Source organism: Grus americana, chromosome 5 (genome assembly GCF_028858705.1).
Source record: "Grus americana isolate bGruAme1 chromosome 5, bGruAme1.mat, whole genome shotgun sequence".
In the NCBI taxonomy this organism is placed as follows: Eukaryota; Metazoa; Chordata; class Aves; order Gruiformes; family Gruidae; genus Grus; species Grus americana.
Window position 1 is genome coordinate 54671647 of NC_072856.1, and position 18339 is coordinate 54689985.

General features: G+C 42.3%; 1 protein-coding gene across 8 annotated transcripts in view; it reads right to left on the minus strand.

The window, feature by feature from the left end:
* The window catches only part of SYNE3 (spectrin repeat containing nuclear envelope family member 3), an 83296-nt gene that overhangs the window by 40234 nt on the left and 24723 nt on the right, over window positions 1-18339 (minus strand). For all 8 annotated transcript variants that reach the window (XM_054825887.1, XM_054825890.1, XM_054825886.1 and 5 more), the window contains exons 2-4: window positions 8058-8215; window positions 4953-5125; window positions 4218-4527 (exon numbers count right to left, since the gene is read on the minus strand). In XM_054825887.1, the coding sequence (XP_054681862.1) occupies window positions 4218-4527; window positions 4953-5125; window positions 8058-8201 (627 nt within the window). In that variant the 5' untranslated portion in view covers window positions 8202-8215. The remainder of the gene's footprint in view (window positions 1-4217; window positions 4528-4952; window positions 5126-8057; window positions 8216-18339) is intronic.

Genomic DNA, 18339 nt, shown 5'->3' on the forward strand with positions numbered 1-18339 from the left:
AAGTATTAGTTCCTACAAAATCAGACTGATATTTTTCTCACTCTTCACCAGTTGGCCTGGAGAGCAATTGAGGTACACTAGAGTTACATCAGAAAAAATATGTTCCTTGTGCAATGAATTTAGTGCTTGCAGCAGCCTTGAAAGGCTTTGCTGTCACAGACAAGGGGCTGAGGTTCATTTGGCGTAATGTGGGACACATCCTGTGCCTCTGAGCAGAGCTTGATCCCAGCTGCCCTCCACAGAGAGCAGAGTGATGGCCGCAACGGTGGGGAGAGCTTCAGAGTCCCTTCTGCATTTCCCTTATCTCTGTGACAAGGCTCTGGGCATGTCCCTACACCCACCAACCTGCCTGAGGTGGCAGTGAGCCACAGCTGTCCTGTCAGTCTTTCTCCAGCCAGGCCAGCAGAAGGATGGCATGAGCATCAGTCACCATGGGATCTCCCATGTGATGCGGGGCAGTGGTCCCTCTGGGACTTTGCCCTTCACCTCTGGGACAGGTTATGCCCACAGTGCAATAGAAAGCCACCACTCTCCAGGTGGCACCACACTAGTCTGTGTTTTCTACACTGCCATTGTAATCTCTGCTGATTTATGCAAATCCAGATTGACTCCCCTAAAGTTAGTTGACTTGCTTTGGGTCAAAAGAGGCCCAGCTAAGGGACAGCTGGGCCTGGTACTGCTTCCCATGGAGGCTGAAATGCTGTCCACCAGGGCAGGACCTTTAATAGCACCATCTATGCAAACATGGGTTTGGATGAGACCAAAAAGCAGAATTATGACTGCACACTTGTGTGGCCAAGATGTATGCAGCAGAACACCTCACCTGTTTGCTAAATCCCCTTGCTTTGATTCTCAAATCCACAGAGGTTAAACAATTCTCATCTTGACCTCAAGTTAGGGATTTGAGGAATGCAATCTTATAGTGGTGTAAATGGGCCAAACATCGAAGTGAAACAAGTCAGCCCAAGCTTATTGATTCCAGAGAATTAGGCTAATTTGTTGCAGTGACAGAAGCTCCAAAGGAAGCAAGTCAGAATAACAAAGCAGAGCTATTATTAAACTCAGAAGTCTTATGCTAATATATAGAGAGTTAAAAAGGAAGTCGAAATGACCCACCCCTGGCCAGGCTATTCAGCCAAAACAAAGGAGGGCACAGTTTGGATACTCCTGCTGGTCTATGAGGTCAAGGAAGAGATGCCATGGATTTGGACAGACTGTGCTAGCTGTCAAACAAAAGGTTTACAAAGAGCTGGCTGAGCCCCCCACCCCAAGAGGTTAGGCAAGGAAACCTTCTAATAATGGAAAATATGGCATCACTTGCTTCTGTTAGGTTAGCTGTTTGGGGAGCAGGACAGTGTTAAACTTGATCTCCACATGCACTTGGTTAATGTGAGGAGACATTAAGCAAGGACATGGCCCTGGAAAGGGTGAAAGCACCAACAGGAAAAGAATGGGTTTGCCATGGGCTGCAGAGGAAAAGATGTGTCTGGGCAGGACATGCCCAGCCCTGGGTACTCATGAAGGGTGGATGGAGGCATAGGAAATCCTCTCCCCTAAGCTCCCCTTACAGTCAGCACAGGAAAATGAGCAATCTGGAAGGCAATCTAGGGCATATGAAGAAGTTCCTGCTTTAAATCCCTCTGTGGCATCTCAGGCAGAGTACAGAAAGTTCCTGTAGCCCTTCCTGGTGCTTTTAGTCTTAGCTCTAGGGTATGTGAGGGTTGAGATTATAAATATCTAGGTTTCAGTTAACAGAGACAACATAGACTGAAATTCATTTGATGTGCTCAGACATATTTGATATGTTTGCCTAAATATCACACTGTATATCATAACTTTTCTTACCATATTCAGTCATCATTTATGCTAAAACTCACAACAATCTATCTCTGCATATTGTTATTTTGCTAGGCAAGGGAAAGCACGTAGGAAACGGCTGCCACATCTAAAAATATCCCTGTCAATGTAATTGAAAGAAAATTATGTTCCTTTAAAATTTGCGAATGATGAGGACACATGTTAGCACTAAGAAAGGGAAAAACCCCACCATTTGCTCATACCAGAGACCCAATGTCACAGGCAAACCATTTAAGAAACACTGTCCAAGAGTTTGCCTTCTGATAGAGCTGGACAACTGCATGGGATCTAAAAATGCTCTTCAAACACAAGTGTAATCTACAAACACCAGTGAGCCTCCTCTGGCAGGCAGCTCAGGCATTCAGCTGCCATCTGCAAGTCACATTTAGCCTGGCCTATCATCATGAGAGGGGCCGGAGCAACCCCCTTACAACTCCTGTGTCTCTTTCATTCATCCCTCCCTCCCCTGGGAAGAGGTAGCAAGGTTTCTCTAACCAGTGTTATACTTCCCAGCATGATTCCCAAGGTGCCTGTAACCTTGGCATTAGCTAATGAACTCTGCATTTACTTCAGCGGCAAAATCCAAGGCTTCTCAACTCCCTTCTTTGTTCCATACCTCCTGAAAGAGGGATTTCTTAGCTGGATTCTCTCACTCCATCCTTCTATGAAATGTGGTATTTGTAACCAATGCCAAAGAAAAGCTTTTTCTGGTGTCTCAGTTGGCTGGAGACATAAAGACATATTTTGTCTAAGTACTATGAGCCACTTCCTGATCTCATTTACACCAGCATGTAGCCAAGTCAGAGAAATTACGCTATGTAAAACCAGTCTCAGAGAGGTCACATTCTGGCTTTGGGTATTCAAATGACTTGTTTGAAAGAACTGCCTTATAAAAATAGCTAAGGGCTGTCTCCTGCTTCAAAACCAAAGACAAATATTGGTTAGAAGGGAGTGAATGAGAATTTTAAATGGCAATCTAGATAGGCAACATCTGAATTTCCAGGAACCTTCTTATTCATAAATCCAGTTGCCCCGTAATGAACAGATCTGCCTTTAAAAATGAATAATCAACATTGAGGTGCAAGTCTGTTGGTGGCTTCAGCTGCCACAGAGAGGCTGTAAAGTTACAGAATTTCCAAATATGCCCTAGTTTTAGGAGAGGCTTATTAGCAGCAGTTTTATCTTAATGGCTAAAAAATATCTAAATTTCATGTTCATGAAAGGTGCCAGCTCGAGGGCTTTTTGTTGGTTTGGGGTACATTTTTTTTAAACAGAAATAGTATCTGTAGAGCAAGCAGAGCAATGGCATGAGCATCCCAACATTGTTTTTCCAGTGCAATTTGAAGTTAACTTTGTACGACAGCACCCAGGGAGGGAGAGCTTCCATCACTCTCAGGCTTCAGTTCTGGGCTGGGGCGTAGGTGTGGGAACAAATAGAAGGCAACATTATGACAGAGGCAGACAGCAGAGCCAATGTAATGAAAATGATTTGTATTTCCACCAGGTAATTCCTGCCTATGGAGTTCCTGGAAGCCACTATGTGACAAAGACTAGATTTTAATCTCTATATGCTTGGGATAGATGTGTCTATGTGTATTTCAAATATCCCTTTGAATATTTCTATTGATATAGGCTAGTAAGAAACTGAATTCTTCTGCCCAGCTGCAGATGTCTTCACCTGAGTTTTAGAAGTGAAAAGTATAAGCCTTATCTGAAGTCTTTACCCAGGAATAGGGTCAAAGGAAATCACTGGCACTGGAAGATGAACTAGGATGTCTTACACCAGCCTATCTAACAACTGTTCAAATTGGAAGATTAGCATCAGGCAAGGATTAGTGCAGTGAAAATTTTTCAGATACTGGAATTGGCTAATTGAGTTCAGTGTTGGGCTGCAGCTGACTCCCACCTCCGTGTTTCCCAGTTCTGCAGGCAGGGAGTGTAGCTTTGGATCTGAACCAATGCTACATCCTCCAACAAGGGTGCATGCATGTAATATTCCCTGGCTCTGGGAATGGGTACTTTGCCTCTGGTTATACAAGGATCACTAATGCAGTGAAAGATGAAGAACAATTCAAACTTTTATATAGAGATCACCTAAACCAACATTCACTAGATCACAGCAAGAAGCTATGTTATTTACAACAACATACTATAAAGCACAGTGTAAGAGCATCCCAATTAACAGCTTATCTTGGGACATGATGACTGTTGCAAACAGTGCACTGACTGAAAGAACAGGGGTCCTCAGCTCTGTTTCTTTTTGCAGCCCTACCAGGTAAGCCCCATCACTCAAGTAGCAGATAACAAACAATACTGTATATTGGTGAAATCTGAACACCTCCCACTCTTTGTAGGTGTACCTGAGCTTCTTCCCTGATTCCTTCATATTCCACCCTCATTTTCTTCTGAACATCCTCATCAACGCTGGGGTCACCTATCCTGCTGAACAAGGAAGCAGCTTCCTCTAGCAGCCTTTCCAGCAGGACTGACTGATTTAAGACATCGTTCAGCAGAACCTGAGCATGGCTCAGCTGCCACTGCTTCTCCTTTAAGCCAAGCTGCAACTCAATGTCAGGCTCCAAGGTCACCCTCATGTTGTGAATCCATGCGTAAAACTCATCTTGGGCTTTCAGGTACTCACTCCAGTGCAGCCAGACCCACTCAATACGGCTGTTGAGGAGAGCAAAAGAGATGAGTTAGATGAAATTATGATGGGGGCAGTGGAGACTGGCAAGCTCGAAAGGCCTTCAAAGCAAAGGACAAGGTTCTCAGCAATTTTAAGTTGCTCTGATTTCAGAAGGTCAAGATTCATTTCCCAAGTCCTCCCTTCTCGGGGAGGAAATATTCTGTAAAAGGTCACTGTGCCTGGCAGAACTCATCATTCAAGACCATGAGATGGGCCAGCTGTGAAGGAGGAGAGCACGGAGGTCCCACCAACCCTCTCCCCCCGCACAGTCCCCCACATGCTCATGGGATGGGATTAACAGTGATTGCCATCTACAATCCAAACAGCAGAGAAAGGCAGGAAGCACTTTATGAAAGCACTGGCTGAGACAACTGCCTCAACACACCAAACAGCAGTCAGTCTGTCTTACCTGTGACAGTGAGTAATGTATATGGCTGTCTCTTCCCACAAGGCTTTAATGTCTTTCAGTTTAGATAGCACCTCATGCTTCTTATCCTCACTGATGCTGCGAAGAGCAGCATCTGCCTTCACAAGAATCAAATCCATTTTTAAGCTGCCTTCTGGTTCCAGCGCACGTATTTTCTATGAGAAAAACAAATGAGATTGAAAGCACGAGGAGAAAGCAAGTGTAATTGTTGCCAATTAAACTTTGTTTTTACCCAGGAATCACGAAGTCCCTGCTGCAAAGCTTCTCCTCAACAGAAAATATGAACTTGTCTTCAGATTTGTTTATTCTTAAACATCCTAAAGGACTGAATTGAATTGAAAACCTTGTAGCAATTGAAAAAACATTTTAAGTTAGCTACAAAACCCAGATTATCTTCTAGCCAATACCTGCGGCTGTGTTTCCATTGCGGTTATAAAGTTACAGCACTAGGTTGCCACATGCTGGTTGTTCTCCCCACCTGCCAAAAAGCGTAGAGACAATTTCCACAGGGTACACTGTAGTGTCTCAATTTTAAGCTCTACTGTAAGAAATCATGAAGCATATTAAAAAGTCTTCTTATTGCAAATAAAAGTTGGCTCAGAACACAAGCCAAGAGAAATTAACTAGTGGAATTTTCTGCCTGCTACCAACTTTTGCTTTGACTCTAAATTGCTAAGCTATGAATTGGTGAAAATGTGTATCTTACACAAATGTGAATGCCAGGAACTGAAAGTTAAGCCATCTAATTTGAAGTAGATTCTCTTCTACCCAGAGATGGAAAATCAGCACAACTTCTGTAAAATGTAACAGATTAATTATGTCCTGATTTGGATGACAGCTATCAGCATCACTTTATCCAAATTTCTGACACCATCAGATATTGGCTTTTCTTGCTGTTCTTCCACAAACTCCTAGCAAACTGCAGGCTCTCAAGTTGAAAGGGAAAGGCTTCTATAATGAAAACAATGAGAGGTTCAAAATCAGCAACTACTTTTGGAAAGATTAGGCCCATGGGATTTAAAAAAAAAAATAAAAATCATGTAAGTTACTGCAAAGGTAAGACCAAATCACAGGCCTTTGGATTTCCAGTTTCACATTCTGGGAAAAGACTGTTCTTTTGGCATGTACACAGCACATCTGCATGTGACGTATAAACAGCTGTTTGAACAAACTATCTACTATGAAAAGTGTGATAAAAGAATCCAGGCAAGCAGGGCGAAGTGTAAGGCAGAGAAAGAAAATAAAAGCCATAGGTATCACTTGACAGGAAAGTTTAAGAGTAAAGCTGTATTCTAAGCCTGACATTTTTCCAGCAACTGAAAGTCAGCAACAGCCAGAGAGAAAGCAGTGGCAGATATTTTTCTTTTTCAAATCTGTGTTTTAAATGATTGCTATCTTTGGCTGGCATTTTCATTAACAAATTAACAGAAAATAAACCACAGGAAGGAAGCATAAAAAAAAAAAAAAGCAAGCCAGATGCAAAAAAGGAACTGAAAAATGATCACTGGATTTGAAAACAGCCAATGGGTGAAGCAGAGAGCACATCATGAGGACACGTGAGCTGGACAGGGAAGCCAGGCCCAGAAATGAGGCAGGATGAAGGAGCAGGAGGTGGATAAGGTACACACAGGAAGAGCGAATAGACACCTGTTATTCTTTAGAGTGATGAATTTCCAAAGTCTGAATTGAAAAAAAATCTTCTAACATGATTTTTTGCATGTTACAGACCTCCTCCAAAGCTCACAGAAGTCAAAAGGCTTCAGTTCAGGACATAGTAAATCACCACAAACCTCTAAACCTTACCTCTTGTTATCTCAGCCATGAATGCACCCTCTGTGCCAAACCACCACTCTCCCTACTCAAGTTCCTGTGTTTCTTGCATGTTTTTTGAGACTGTACATATCATAGTTTCCCAGACAAAAGGAAAGGGTGAAAATAATTTAAGGGCAGTAATAAATCTATAGACTAAGAGGAAACACTTCAGATTTTCACGACTGATGCAAGTCTAGCCATCATCCATCACTCCATGAACAGTCTCTGCATTACGCCAGGGGCAAGATCCAGCCTCCAATGAGCCAGAGTTAAGGAAAAAGGCTGAAGACATTGCTGTACCATCATGTTAACTACCTTGTACTCCATGGAAGCCTGCAATGTTTTTTTGCAGTTGTTAAACTTCCGAAGAGGCGGTCCAAACATGAGTAGACACATAAAAAGAAAGACTTTTGGGTAAATAATGATGGGAAAGATTTGGCCACTTCATTTAAAGAACAGACCAGTTGGAATTAAATGTAACACAAGTATAAAAATAGTTTCAATGTTAATCATAGAAATACCACCACACCCTCTAATCATGAATGGTAGAGATGGGACAAACAGGAGTGTTTCATTCTCTGAGATTACAAGGACAAGATAACATCTAATGAAACTGACATTAATGAATGTGAAATCACAGTAAGAGGGCAGGCACAATCTGTAACGGGATCTCTGTGAGAAGAATTATACAAGAGAATAAGTAAGACCAGAAAAAAATGAAAACATTTACCTTTTCATTAGACAGATTATAAAGGGGAGCTGTAAATCCTCTTATTGTCAGGGTTTATGGAAAAGGACAAAGGGTTTACTCTAGAACAGCCCATTACTAGGACACTGCAATCTTTATCAGTGCCAGAGTCCTGGATAAGATGGAACGCTAATGTGATCTGATTCTCTCATACTTTACGGACTTTCTGCAAATCACTATCCGGTAATTGCAAGCTCAATTGTTTCAGGTTTGAGCACGCTCATAGGAGAGTGTAAACATTTTAACCTGCCAAACCTGCTGCTAGTCTTCCAAATCAAGCTGAAAAGCTTGGAAGCTTGTGATATCAAATTGCCATCCTCTTTTTATACAATGTCTGTAAACACTTTGCAGATGGAAAAAATTAGAAAGAATACTGAAGTAAACCCATCCACACAGGAATAATATTCTAGCAAGCAGGGGAAGCTGACAGTTTCCTAATGGAAAACTCCAGAGCTCACAGCAATAACTGCTGTAACAACAGCAGCAGTGACAGCCACCTCTGAAACACTACATCACTCTTCCCTTACCTCAGTCTCTCTCAGTCTGGCTTCTAGGGCAGATCGAGGTCCCTTGGTGTTGTCATTGATCCTCAGTCTCTCTTGGATGGCTTTCATCCAAGCTTCTGCATTCTCCACACTACTGTCAAATTCATCCTGTAGCTGCTGAGTCATTGCATTCGAAAAAGCTGAAAGGACAAGAAACAGAGAAGTAAGCAGGTTTTCATTAAGACCTAAACAGGAATGCATTCAGACAATCTAAAGGAACAAGGGAGAAAAGCTAATGATGTTGTGGCTTTCCTTGTTAATGATAATACCAAAAAATGTTGCAGTATCGCGATCCAGTTGAGCACAGAGAACACATTCACACTGCAGCTTTCCCAAATGAAAATATACCAGGAAACAAAATGAAGGTGGGGAACTGTGGGAGGCTCCATTACAGTAAACAGATTTAATTCAAAGCTTTCAAATTAGATTAATCTGGTGTTTGTGGTGTATTCCAGATTGGCTACACCAATCACAAACACTTTCTGTCTCTTCTCAGAGCCTGGGCAGTACACAACTCTCCCTATGCCCTTCAGCACATGCTTAATTTAGAGGTATCTAAACCCTTCAAAGCTGGTGAGATCAGGATCAGATGCTTAGGCCCTCAGTTGACTTGTTCCGCTGAGACCGCGGAGAAGTGATCTGAATGCACGTGCAGCAAGTCTGGGATATACAGACACAACAGGAATTGGTCAGCAACTGCCAAGACAAACAACTCACAAGCCGTCTCATGGGAATATCAACACTTATAGATTTCTTCTTTTGCCATCTCTTTTATTCCATACTAGGCTCTGAGCTTTTCATTTTCCCCTCCCTCTCTCTTGTTGCCCCTTCCCAATCAGCAGGCGGGTCTGATGGTTGCTTGCTCTATTGACGTGCTCTTGTGTCTTCTCTGTTTAGAACACAAGCTCTCTGCTGCCCAGATGGCCTCCTTTTGTGATGGTACAATAGAGGAGAGCCATCCTACTCTCGTCCTTCGGCACTGCTGTACTGAACGTGACTAATAAGGATGAATCATAACCAAGGCCCATGCGGGTCAGCTCCGCTGAAGTGAGCAGAAAGATAGCCATTGACATTAAATGGTTTTGGATCACATCCTACAGCTACTGCCAGCCAAGCAGTCAGTGTCTCCTGTAAATTAAAATATGCTTCCCCTTTGTTATTCATCACTGAAATATTTTTGCAGCACAAAGTTTGAGGCTTAATTACTGAACTCAAATTTGTCGTGCAGAATTCAGTTTCACAGCAGCCCCCTCAGTTTCCGTGAGATGATTCATGTGGAAGGACGTGCTCAGTGCGAGAGGCAGAGCATGGCTCTTGAAGAAGCCAGACCAGTGGTGTTTTAACTCTTGGCAGCTTAGTCTTTACAAGGGAGAGCCGGCCTGCTTCTGGCCACTGGCAGAAAGCTTCCCACCATCCCACCAATGTTCCTATTCATGAGGTAAAAGGATTCATGCAATATTAGATGTCCTCCCCCACAGCTCCCAGTGCATTTTCTTCCACATTAGACCAGAGGAAATAAGACATTAGTATTCACAACACTGATGTCTGGTGATGGAAACAGTCTAAATTGTTGCTGGCCAGCCTTCAAGAGGCTTTATGTTCAACAGGTCCCAGAACAGAGCAAAAGAACTGCACCTGCAGAGCAGCCACTGCCTGACTGATGGTGATTACTGGAGCAGAGGACGGGTCAGACCTCCATGCGCAGACAAGAGGAGCTGTATTTACATGGAAGGGGAATTCCTCCCTAAGTGAGAGATGTCAGATGGGGCAGAATCCAAAGCTGTAACTCTCAGAGCTAGAGAGCAATTTTAAAAAGTGTGACCTCACCTTGAAAAAATTAAAGAATAGAACAGGATGTACTGGATTTAGTGAGGGTGGTGTGGCATGGGGCAGCTACTCCCTCTCTCAAATATAAAAAATATGACAGGATCTATAATTAAAGCTAAAATCATTGACTTACATCACAAGAGTCCTAAGGACGAAGGCAGCTAAAGGAGCAATGTTATTCTCAGTGGATTGCTAGATAGCTGCATCCTTCTTCAACTATAACTGGCCCAGAACTGACATTTCTGAACTATAATAATCCAACCCTCAGAAAAGAGCAAACATCTCTTTACAGCTGACTGATCATTTTCACATAAACACTTCTCGTTATATCTGGCAGCTGTAGAGGGACCGTCCCCTACAACTTTCTCTGTTACATACATACATTTCTGGGCAAATAGTTTCTGAATGCGTGAGTATAAGCTGTGGCAATTCCATTTATGCTATTGTGAAACAGAAACTGATGGTACATTTGCTGGATAGACTCTGATGAGGAGTGGCATTCATTTCCTAGAAGAGGTTTCTATTTCTGGCAACATCCATATCATATTTAAAATTGGCTTCAGGACTCCAGTCATGGAGTAGCCAATACAGAACATTATGTTATCCTAGTCCTATTTCTTCCAAAAAGTAGAGGGCAATCGAACATGGTTAAGAAGCAGTGGGGAACCTACCGTCACCTAATATGAAGACGACCCCACTCACATTCTGCCCTCCTTTGAGCACAAGGATTTTCTGTCCAAAACCCGATACACAGACCCCTATCCCACACACAGGCATTCCTCTTAAGCAGCCAATGCAGGAAGCCATGAAAAATGTTATTTCAATATTAAGATCACCAGTTTGCAAAGGAAGAGAAACACTTTGCTACTCCAACTGCCTGCATAACATCGTTGACTAATTTTGACCAAGTAATTCCTACACCTAGCACCATAAAGACAATCAAATTTAGCACAGACTCTGACCCAATGCCCAGGCAGATTTCATGGTAGTTATGACCTGAAATACCTGACATGGATTTGGGCTGCCTCTTGAGACCGACCGTGTCCTGTCCTCCCTCCTTCCTCCACACTGAAACAATCAGCTACAGTGTCCTGGAGTCTTTTGTTCTGGAACGCACTCACCCTTCCCAGGCATTAAAAGCATGGGTTAATATCTACATGGAAAAAGTATGTTTTCTGACTTATTGTCTGCTTGGGAGGAAGAACAGCTGTTGACTATCTGAAATTTGGCAATATCTGTAATGTCTTTACAAATGCTCCTAAAACTGCGATAAATTATTACTGGATAAGTGTTAAAGAATCAACAGTATTTATCCCATTTCTGCTGCATCATTGGGACTAAATGATTGAACAATACTTCTGGACATGAAATACAGGGCTCTGATGGGTACAAGAAATACAAAGGAGACATCGCAGCTCCTGGAACAAACCTTAGCTGTTCAGACCAACCTGCAGACCAGTAGGGTACCATGGTGCGACAGCCTTGTCCCAGGCCACAGGCTCAGTCACTAGGACCCACCGTGCCAGGGAAAGCCTCCCCTTAATCACAGGTGCGATCCTCTGAGCAATTTGAGCAATTTGTACAAAATTATTTTTATCATAGTCATTTTCAAATGCATGTAGCTGTTCAAAACAGCTTTTCATTTTAATGCCACTTGAATCTGTGTATTAATTCATACCAGGGAGGTGTATTTATACCACAGAAAGTGTTTAGCATCTCTACACATATGTTACTAAAGGAGGGTAATAACTATGCATAAGAAATTCTGGCATAGATCATGAGACGCTGAGCAAAACCAAGTTTTATTTGTCCAAATGCAATAACACAGTCACTCAGTAGAGGTAAGGAAGAAGTGTATTGCAGGGTTCTGAGTATAGCTGACCCAGGACAGCCCCTGCAGCACATCCTGAGGTTATAAAAGGCATGTTTCAGGAACAGGAAAATGTAAGACACAGATAAGCTCCAGAATCCTTTAGCTGAACCTCTCCCACAACACTTGTCTTCCTACCTTGTCTGAATCACCCTCCATGGCCCCTAAAACACTGGCTGGCAGTGCCTAGGTAGGCACACGTGTTTCTTGGCTCTTGGAGCCACTACATGGTAGCAGCACCGTTCAGGGACATGGAGATGGCAGACCCTGACACTGTGAAAGGCACAGGACATACTCCATGTGATCCACCCAGCGTTCGCCAGGCCAAACTTCTCTGAGCACTTCTTCCTCAAGTACAGCTATTTCACCAATCTTTCCAGTGCATCTAGTGACTCTCACTAGGGTATTGCGAGATTTACTTATTTAATATTTGTAATGCACTACCAAGAGCTTTTAAAGTTATTTTGCAAGTGCAGTGTCTTTTTGTTAGGATTATCCTATTATTTTGCAATGTTTCCTAATGTACTATATTCTCTCTGCCAAGTCATGCTGTGTTTTTTTTTTAAAAAAAAACCCAACCAAACAACTTCTTAAAACGTTTCTCACAACCACTCCCATTTTAAACATTCTTTTAAACCCTACATTTATAAAACACAGACTTTAAAATTGTTTCAATATGTCTTGGACTCCTATACTCATGTACTACTACTCGACTAGTTTCCAGAACTCAGTTCTTACAAAAATAAAAGTACAAAAATGCTCCAGGAAATTCGAATCACTCACCATTAGGGAGACCATTTTCCAATTATTGAAATCCTTCAAACTTTTCATAACCCTTTCCATTCTGAGCTTGAACGTGGAATAAAAAAAAAAAAAAAGATTTTAAAAAACCCTCTGGACTATGTCAAATTTTACACAAATGCATGAGTGTGGAAGCAATTTTGGTTCTGGGAATTGTATCTGGGATAATTTAATAACTTTTCAGCTTCCCTGGATACTGTAAAGAGAGATATTCTTGGTCTACTCCAGGAGGAGCTATTTTGAATCACTTTACCAGTAGCTGATGCTTTACCAGCCGAAGGACTGAAAGCCTCCGGGGAGCCGCACCCACATAGAGAGGAGTTAAACTGCCTGAGTAGGTGCAGAAGCCCTCAAGGTTGCAAATAAAAGGTGTAGTTATTTCCAGCATCATCTTTTAGAGGCTCAAAACATTAATCCTATCACCTTGGCCATCTTCCAACACAGCCTCTTCCTGTGTTATTTGCAGTGAGTGCTTATGATAGTCAGCGACTGTTTGCCCTAATTAATGAGCTAGAGAATAAATAGTTTTTTGGAATAAACACATCCATATCCTAGTTACAAGCATCTCCTTCAACCAAGGAATGCTAACATCATGATTACATACAGCACTCATGTATATCATAACCATTTCCTTTCCCTTACAAAACAATCCATAGGAAGCCTATGGCTAATGCAAGACATTCTGCCACAATGTGGCCACACTTGACAATTTTCTGTCTGTTTGATACAAAAGCTTGAAAAGCAGGGAGAAAAAAATTGTTTGTCAGACATGTTTTGTGCAGGCTAACTGAAAAAGCCTGATTTTTTCAAACATTTGTTTAAAGATTAATTTCAGACTTTGGTGAGAGCCAGTGCAAATGGGGTATTTTTTTGCTTTATAAGAATGCTGTGGAAAATACATAATTCCCACATCTAGAAAAAAATTCCTAAAAAAAGATCAAATTTTTAAAACAGTTCTGTTTCTGAATGGAATCATCATGTGCAAGTAGGGCAGAGCTGGATCCTGGGGCTATCTTCCCTTTTAATATCAGGAATGACAATCAGTAATCCTGACCACAGCATTTTTAGTTTTGGTATTTTAATCTTCAAGTAGTTTGGAAGTAAAGAGTATAGGTGAGGACTCTTAATTACAAATCTCTGCCCACTCCACACACACACTTCTGCATTCCTAGGTCACTCTAGGAGACAGTCTGGTCTACCATGATTCAACTAGGTAAGTAAAACGCAAGGTTTAGTACTGGTCTAGAATTCCTTTTTACCACCAGAGAGACAGCGTATCTGTATTGGATATCTGCCTCGTTTAGATTTTGATCTTCTATCCCCACATTATTGAGGTATTAAACAATCTTTAGAGCATTTATTCATTCAGCCACCCTGGGGAGTAATGCTATCTCTATCCCCTTTATAGGTAAGACCTCAGGTTCAAAGGCAGTTTGTTTCTTGCCTCTAGGCAACAAGGAAACACTTGAAAGGACAAGAACAAAATTAGTAATTCAAGTAATAAACACTGCAGATGGTGATTTTCAACCTTTTCTAGAAGGTAGACCTTCAAGCATCTCTACAGAGATGCACATCTCTGTTCAGTGATTTTAAACTTAATGACAAGAGCCTCACTTTTCCTACTTACTGCTCACAGACTCTTTAGTCTGCGAAATCACAGGTTAAACACCTCTGGTCTAAAACTTCAGCAGAGATTCTTCAGATCCAGGGTATCCGTTTTGGAAATTGCCCCTGGAAGGTATCTGCAGGTTTACCAGCAATCTACATCTCGTGAACTTGTCCCCAGCTGCTGAAGTAGGCTAGGTTTCAGCTTTGCTCAGCTTCCTAAGAGTTTTACCGTCAGTCAGCCAACAAAAAAGCACTGCAAGCCAACCACATCAGTCTCACAGTCTCTGGAGGCTGGAATTTATGTATTTTAATTATCTCCCGCTTGTCCTCCACAGACTGTATGATCCCTCAGTACTGGGTGCCAGTCACAGCACTGATATACTGACTAATAAACTTCTGTGGTATCTGCCTCTTGGCTAGAGATCTGCGAACAATTCAGAGTGAATAATGTATCTGATAAATCGTTCCTCTTTTGCTGGACATATATTGTGTACAGACATTTCATTTTCTCAAAGGAGTGGTTATTCCTATTTGCCAAATATATTCTGCAAATTAGTCTTGCTCTGTAGACTATTCCCAAGTAATTCTTCCTTGGGATTCTTAATACCCCAGCTGTGCTGCTTAATTTTGGTTTGGCATCACAACCCTAATAAGAAATTACCCGCCTTCCCTGGCTGGCAGCGGCTCCTCTCGTTTGTGTGCAGTTTGTCACACGGTAACTCCCGAGGGCCGTTTCCATAATCAGGACCCCAATGTGTTAAGCTGCATAGGAAGAATGTGCTTTCATGGCACCCTGCCATGAGCAGAAAGTGCCCTACAGTTAAAAGGATAATACCTCTGTCCCAAAGAGATTACAGACGACATGTCGGCAGGGTTCAGCAATGAAAGCAGGGCGTCAGTGTGTACTTAGGGACACGGAGTGGTAGATGGAATAAAGGGCTGTTAGACACTGCAGGTGCATTTCCAGTGCTCTGCACAAGCTGTGGTGGTTCCACCTCCACGTCCTCTGCCCGCTCCTTGAAGCCAAAGATATTCAGAGGGAGATCCTCCAGCCTCCCTCAAGCACGTGGCCTCAGCACCGGGCCCGCAAACACGCATGTCTCACACCAGGAGAAAGGATTCATCACATGGAACCTCAGGCTATCTGTGGGACACCTTGAGCTCCACTATTCCCTGGGGAGTCAGTGTGAGAGTGGGGCAAAGGTAGGCAAGGATCCATACCAGAGGCAGGACAACTTGCCTTCTGCAGGAACCCCAGGTCCTGAAGAGGTCAGCAATCGTAATGTGGGTGCTCAGGGCTACGGGATGTCAATTTGTCTACAAGTCTGCATCCTTTCCTCGTCCACATAACTGTTTCCACATTTGGATCTAGGAGGTTGTGCAGTACGATTTTTTTTCCCCTTACAAACCCAGTGTTAAAATCTTATTTGACCATCAGTCAAATGCCTCTGCCTCTGAGTGAGCAATTGTGTGCAACCTGGGAGCACTAACCACACAGATTTTAAACTAGTAAACTTTGTAAATTAAGTATTTGCTAGAAGTATTTGTTAGAAATAGTGACTTGCAAGTACTTAACAAGTACACTCTAATGGCACAGTATCTTTTGTCTCCTTCAGAAGAACAGCTGAAGGACTAATTCCCCAAAACGTGAGATTTTTCAGAAATATCTTTCAAAAACATTATCACTAGGATGAAGCTAATGAGATATTTATACGGAAAAAGTGAGACTCACTGGAATGAAAAAAAATGTAGTTAGCAAGTAGGACAATACTAACTTTAAATACTGAAGTTGTTGATGAAAATAAACAAGTGATTTTCCTGGGATAAAGCACATGATTGTGGAAAAATTAGCAGATTTTAATTTGTATGCAACAGGAAGATCTGTTTATGTAAAGAAAGAGAAAAATGGCCACTGCAACAGCTAAACCCTTGAAATGCTATCACAAATGTACAGCAGGGAAAACTAGACTTAAACAGGCAGCACTCTGGACATAATTTAAAGCAATATTTGCACGAAGCTGATAATGCCAAGCTTTATATTGCAAAACTGCACTGGTTTGTGTTCAGAGAAACCCATGGGCAAACAAGGCCTGCCTATGTTCCAAACAAAATACACTACTGAAACTGCCAGCAACCTCATCCCCAAGCTCAGAAACAAAGTAGTCCACTGCAAAACAGTAGATCTAAATTAATTTTGAGTGGTTGAGAACATTTCTGGAATTGAATAAAACAGGCTGCTTCCTCGTGACTCATTTTTGCCCAAACTATTGCAGTTCCCATGTCTTCGTCACCCTCCCACTGTGCGTGCTTGCCAGGCACTGTGGGTTAAAAGCAAGAATGCATCCCTGCTTTCAATTGCAAAGACCCCTCCTAGCAGCCGCTGGAGAGGAGCGTGCTTTCGGTTCTGTAATCTGCACCACTCCACTGCTCTGTGTAGCCCAGGATTTCACAACAGGGATGAAGAACGCCTCCAAGATGAAGCAGCACTGCCTTTTTAGTAGTCTTTTTAGCCTGACTGGAGACTGAAGTCCTATGGTTTATAAACCTAAAGAGGATTTGAACCTCCTCCTACTGAGATTAATCAAAACCAAGAGTAAAGTGGTAGCAGGACCCAGCAGTAAGCCGTGTTTGTCAGCAGTCCACCTCCAGTGAGGAGGACCACAGAGTTATTTAAAGCTGTGATAACAGATTATTACTGAGCAGAGCAGCGACAGCAAAGCCGATGCTTGTTCTTCTCGCTCTTACATCACCCACTTTTAATTACCTTTTAGAAATAGAATACTATAAGAAACCAAGGCTCTTTTTTTCCTGCGTACCTCTGAAAAGATGAGGCAGCTCAGCTCTATTTAGACCCCAATGGGAGCTCAGGGCCTAGTTCTTCTCAGCAACTTTGAAAATCCCACCCTAAATATTATAGGACATATCTGGGGCTGTTGGCTGCCAGACAGCTAACACAGGGACGCATTCAGAGCAACAGGGGTTATATCAGCTGAGGATTTCCACACACAGGCTGGTATATTTGACAAACATTTCCTGACAAATATGTCCTAGCACCAACAATTCTCAAACACTTGAAATAAGGAAAATGTATAAAGATATAGATTCTTATAACCCAAGTAATATATAATTCTTCTAGAAGGAGTAATATACATCATGGCACAAACTTAGCTGTGATCTAAAAGAAATAATAATCTTTCCTTAGTAGTCTCTAAGGTCATCTTTTGAAGATACAACGAACACTTGTTTTATTCTAAAGGCATTTCATGTCACTGGAATTTTCCCCTGCTATTTCCCCTTTGAATCTATAGATCAGGGCTCAGCAGGTACACTGCAGAAGCAGGCTGTCACCTTCCTGGAGGAAAATGCATCCAACTCAGTGATAAACCCCAGCACAACAGAGCCTCCAATAATCACATTTTGTGCAAAGGGCCCAATGAGCACAATACAAGCAGTAATGCTTGGGAAACTATATTCCCTACTTAAAAAAATAATACTGAATTTCTTTAATATCTGTTTAACTTATTGCATGCACCCATGCATGCACAGGTCATGTTTCAATGGTCATATATGGGACCTTAAACCCACACTATTTAACAAACTTCAGGGAAGGGATCTCAGCACTCCCAATTTGCTGAACATTTTGGGGCTGTAAAAGCAGATATGACACCTGAGTGCCAGCAACACTCCCAACAGACACTCTCTCTATTAACTTAACTGGCTGCCCTTTATCTCCAGCCCTTTTGGTGAGCACCATGGCAGGGATATTTTCACTTCTTTTTTCCTGTCTTACATGAAGGAGTTCCCCATCCTGCCCGCTGCTCACAAAACAGCTTATTGGGCCTTATTTCATTGCAGAGGGTCCTTGCCCTCGGATCCTCCCACTCTCTCCGCCAGCGCCCTGTGGCACTGGCACCAAGCAGGAGGTGAGCTGGGCGCTGCTGTAGCCCTTGGTCACCTCCCTCCCCAGCGGGACACTTATTTCTATCTCCTTTTCATTATAATTCAAATCCTTGAAAGTTCAAGGAACTTAATATCTTTGACGCTTCTGTCTCTCTAGCAAATTTAATGGAAAGTGGAAAATGAGCTCAAAAGTTATTAGAAGCTAAAAGATACAAACATGCCACAGGGTCACTGCCATCTCACTTGCTTATGAAACAG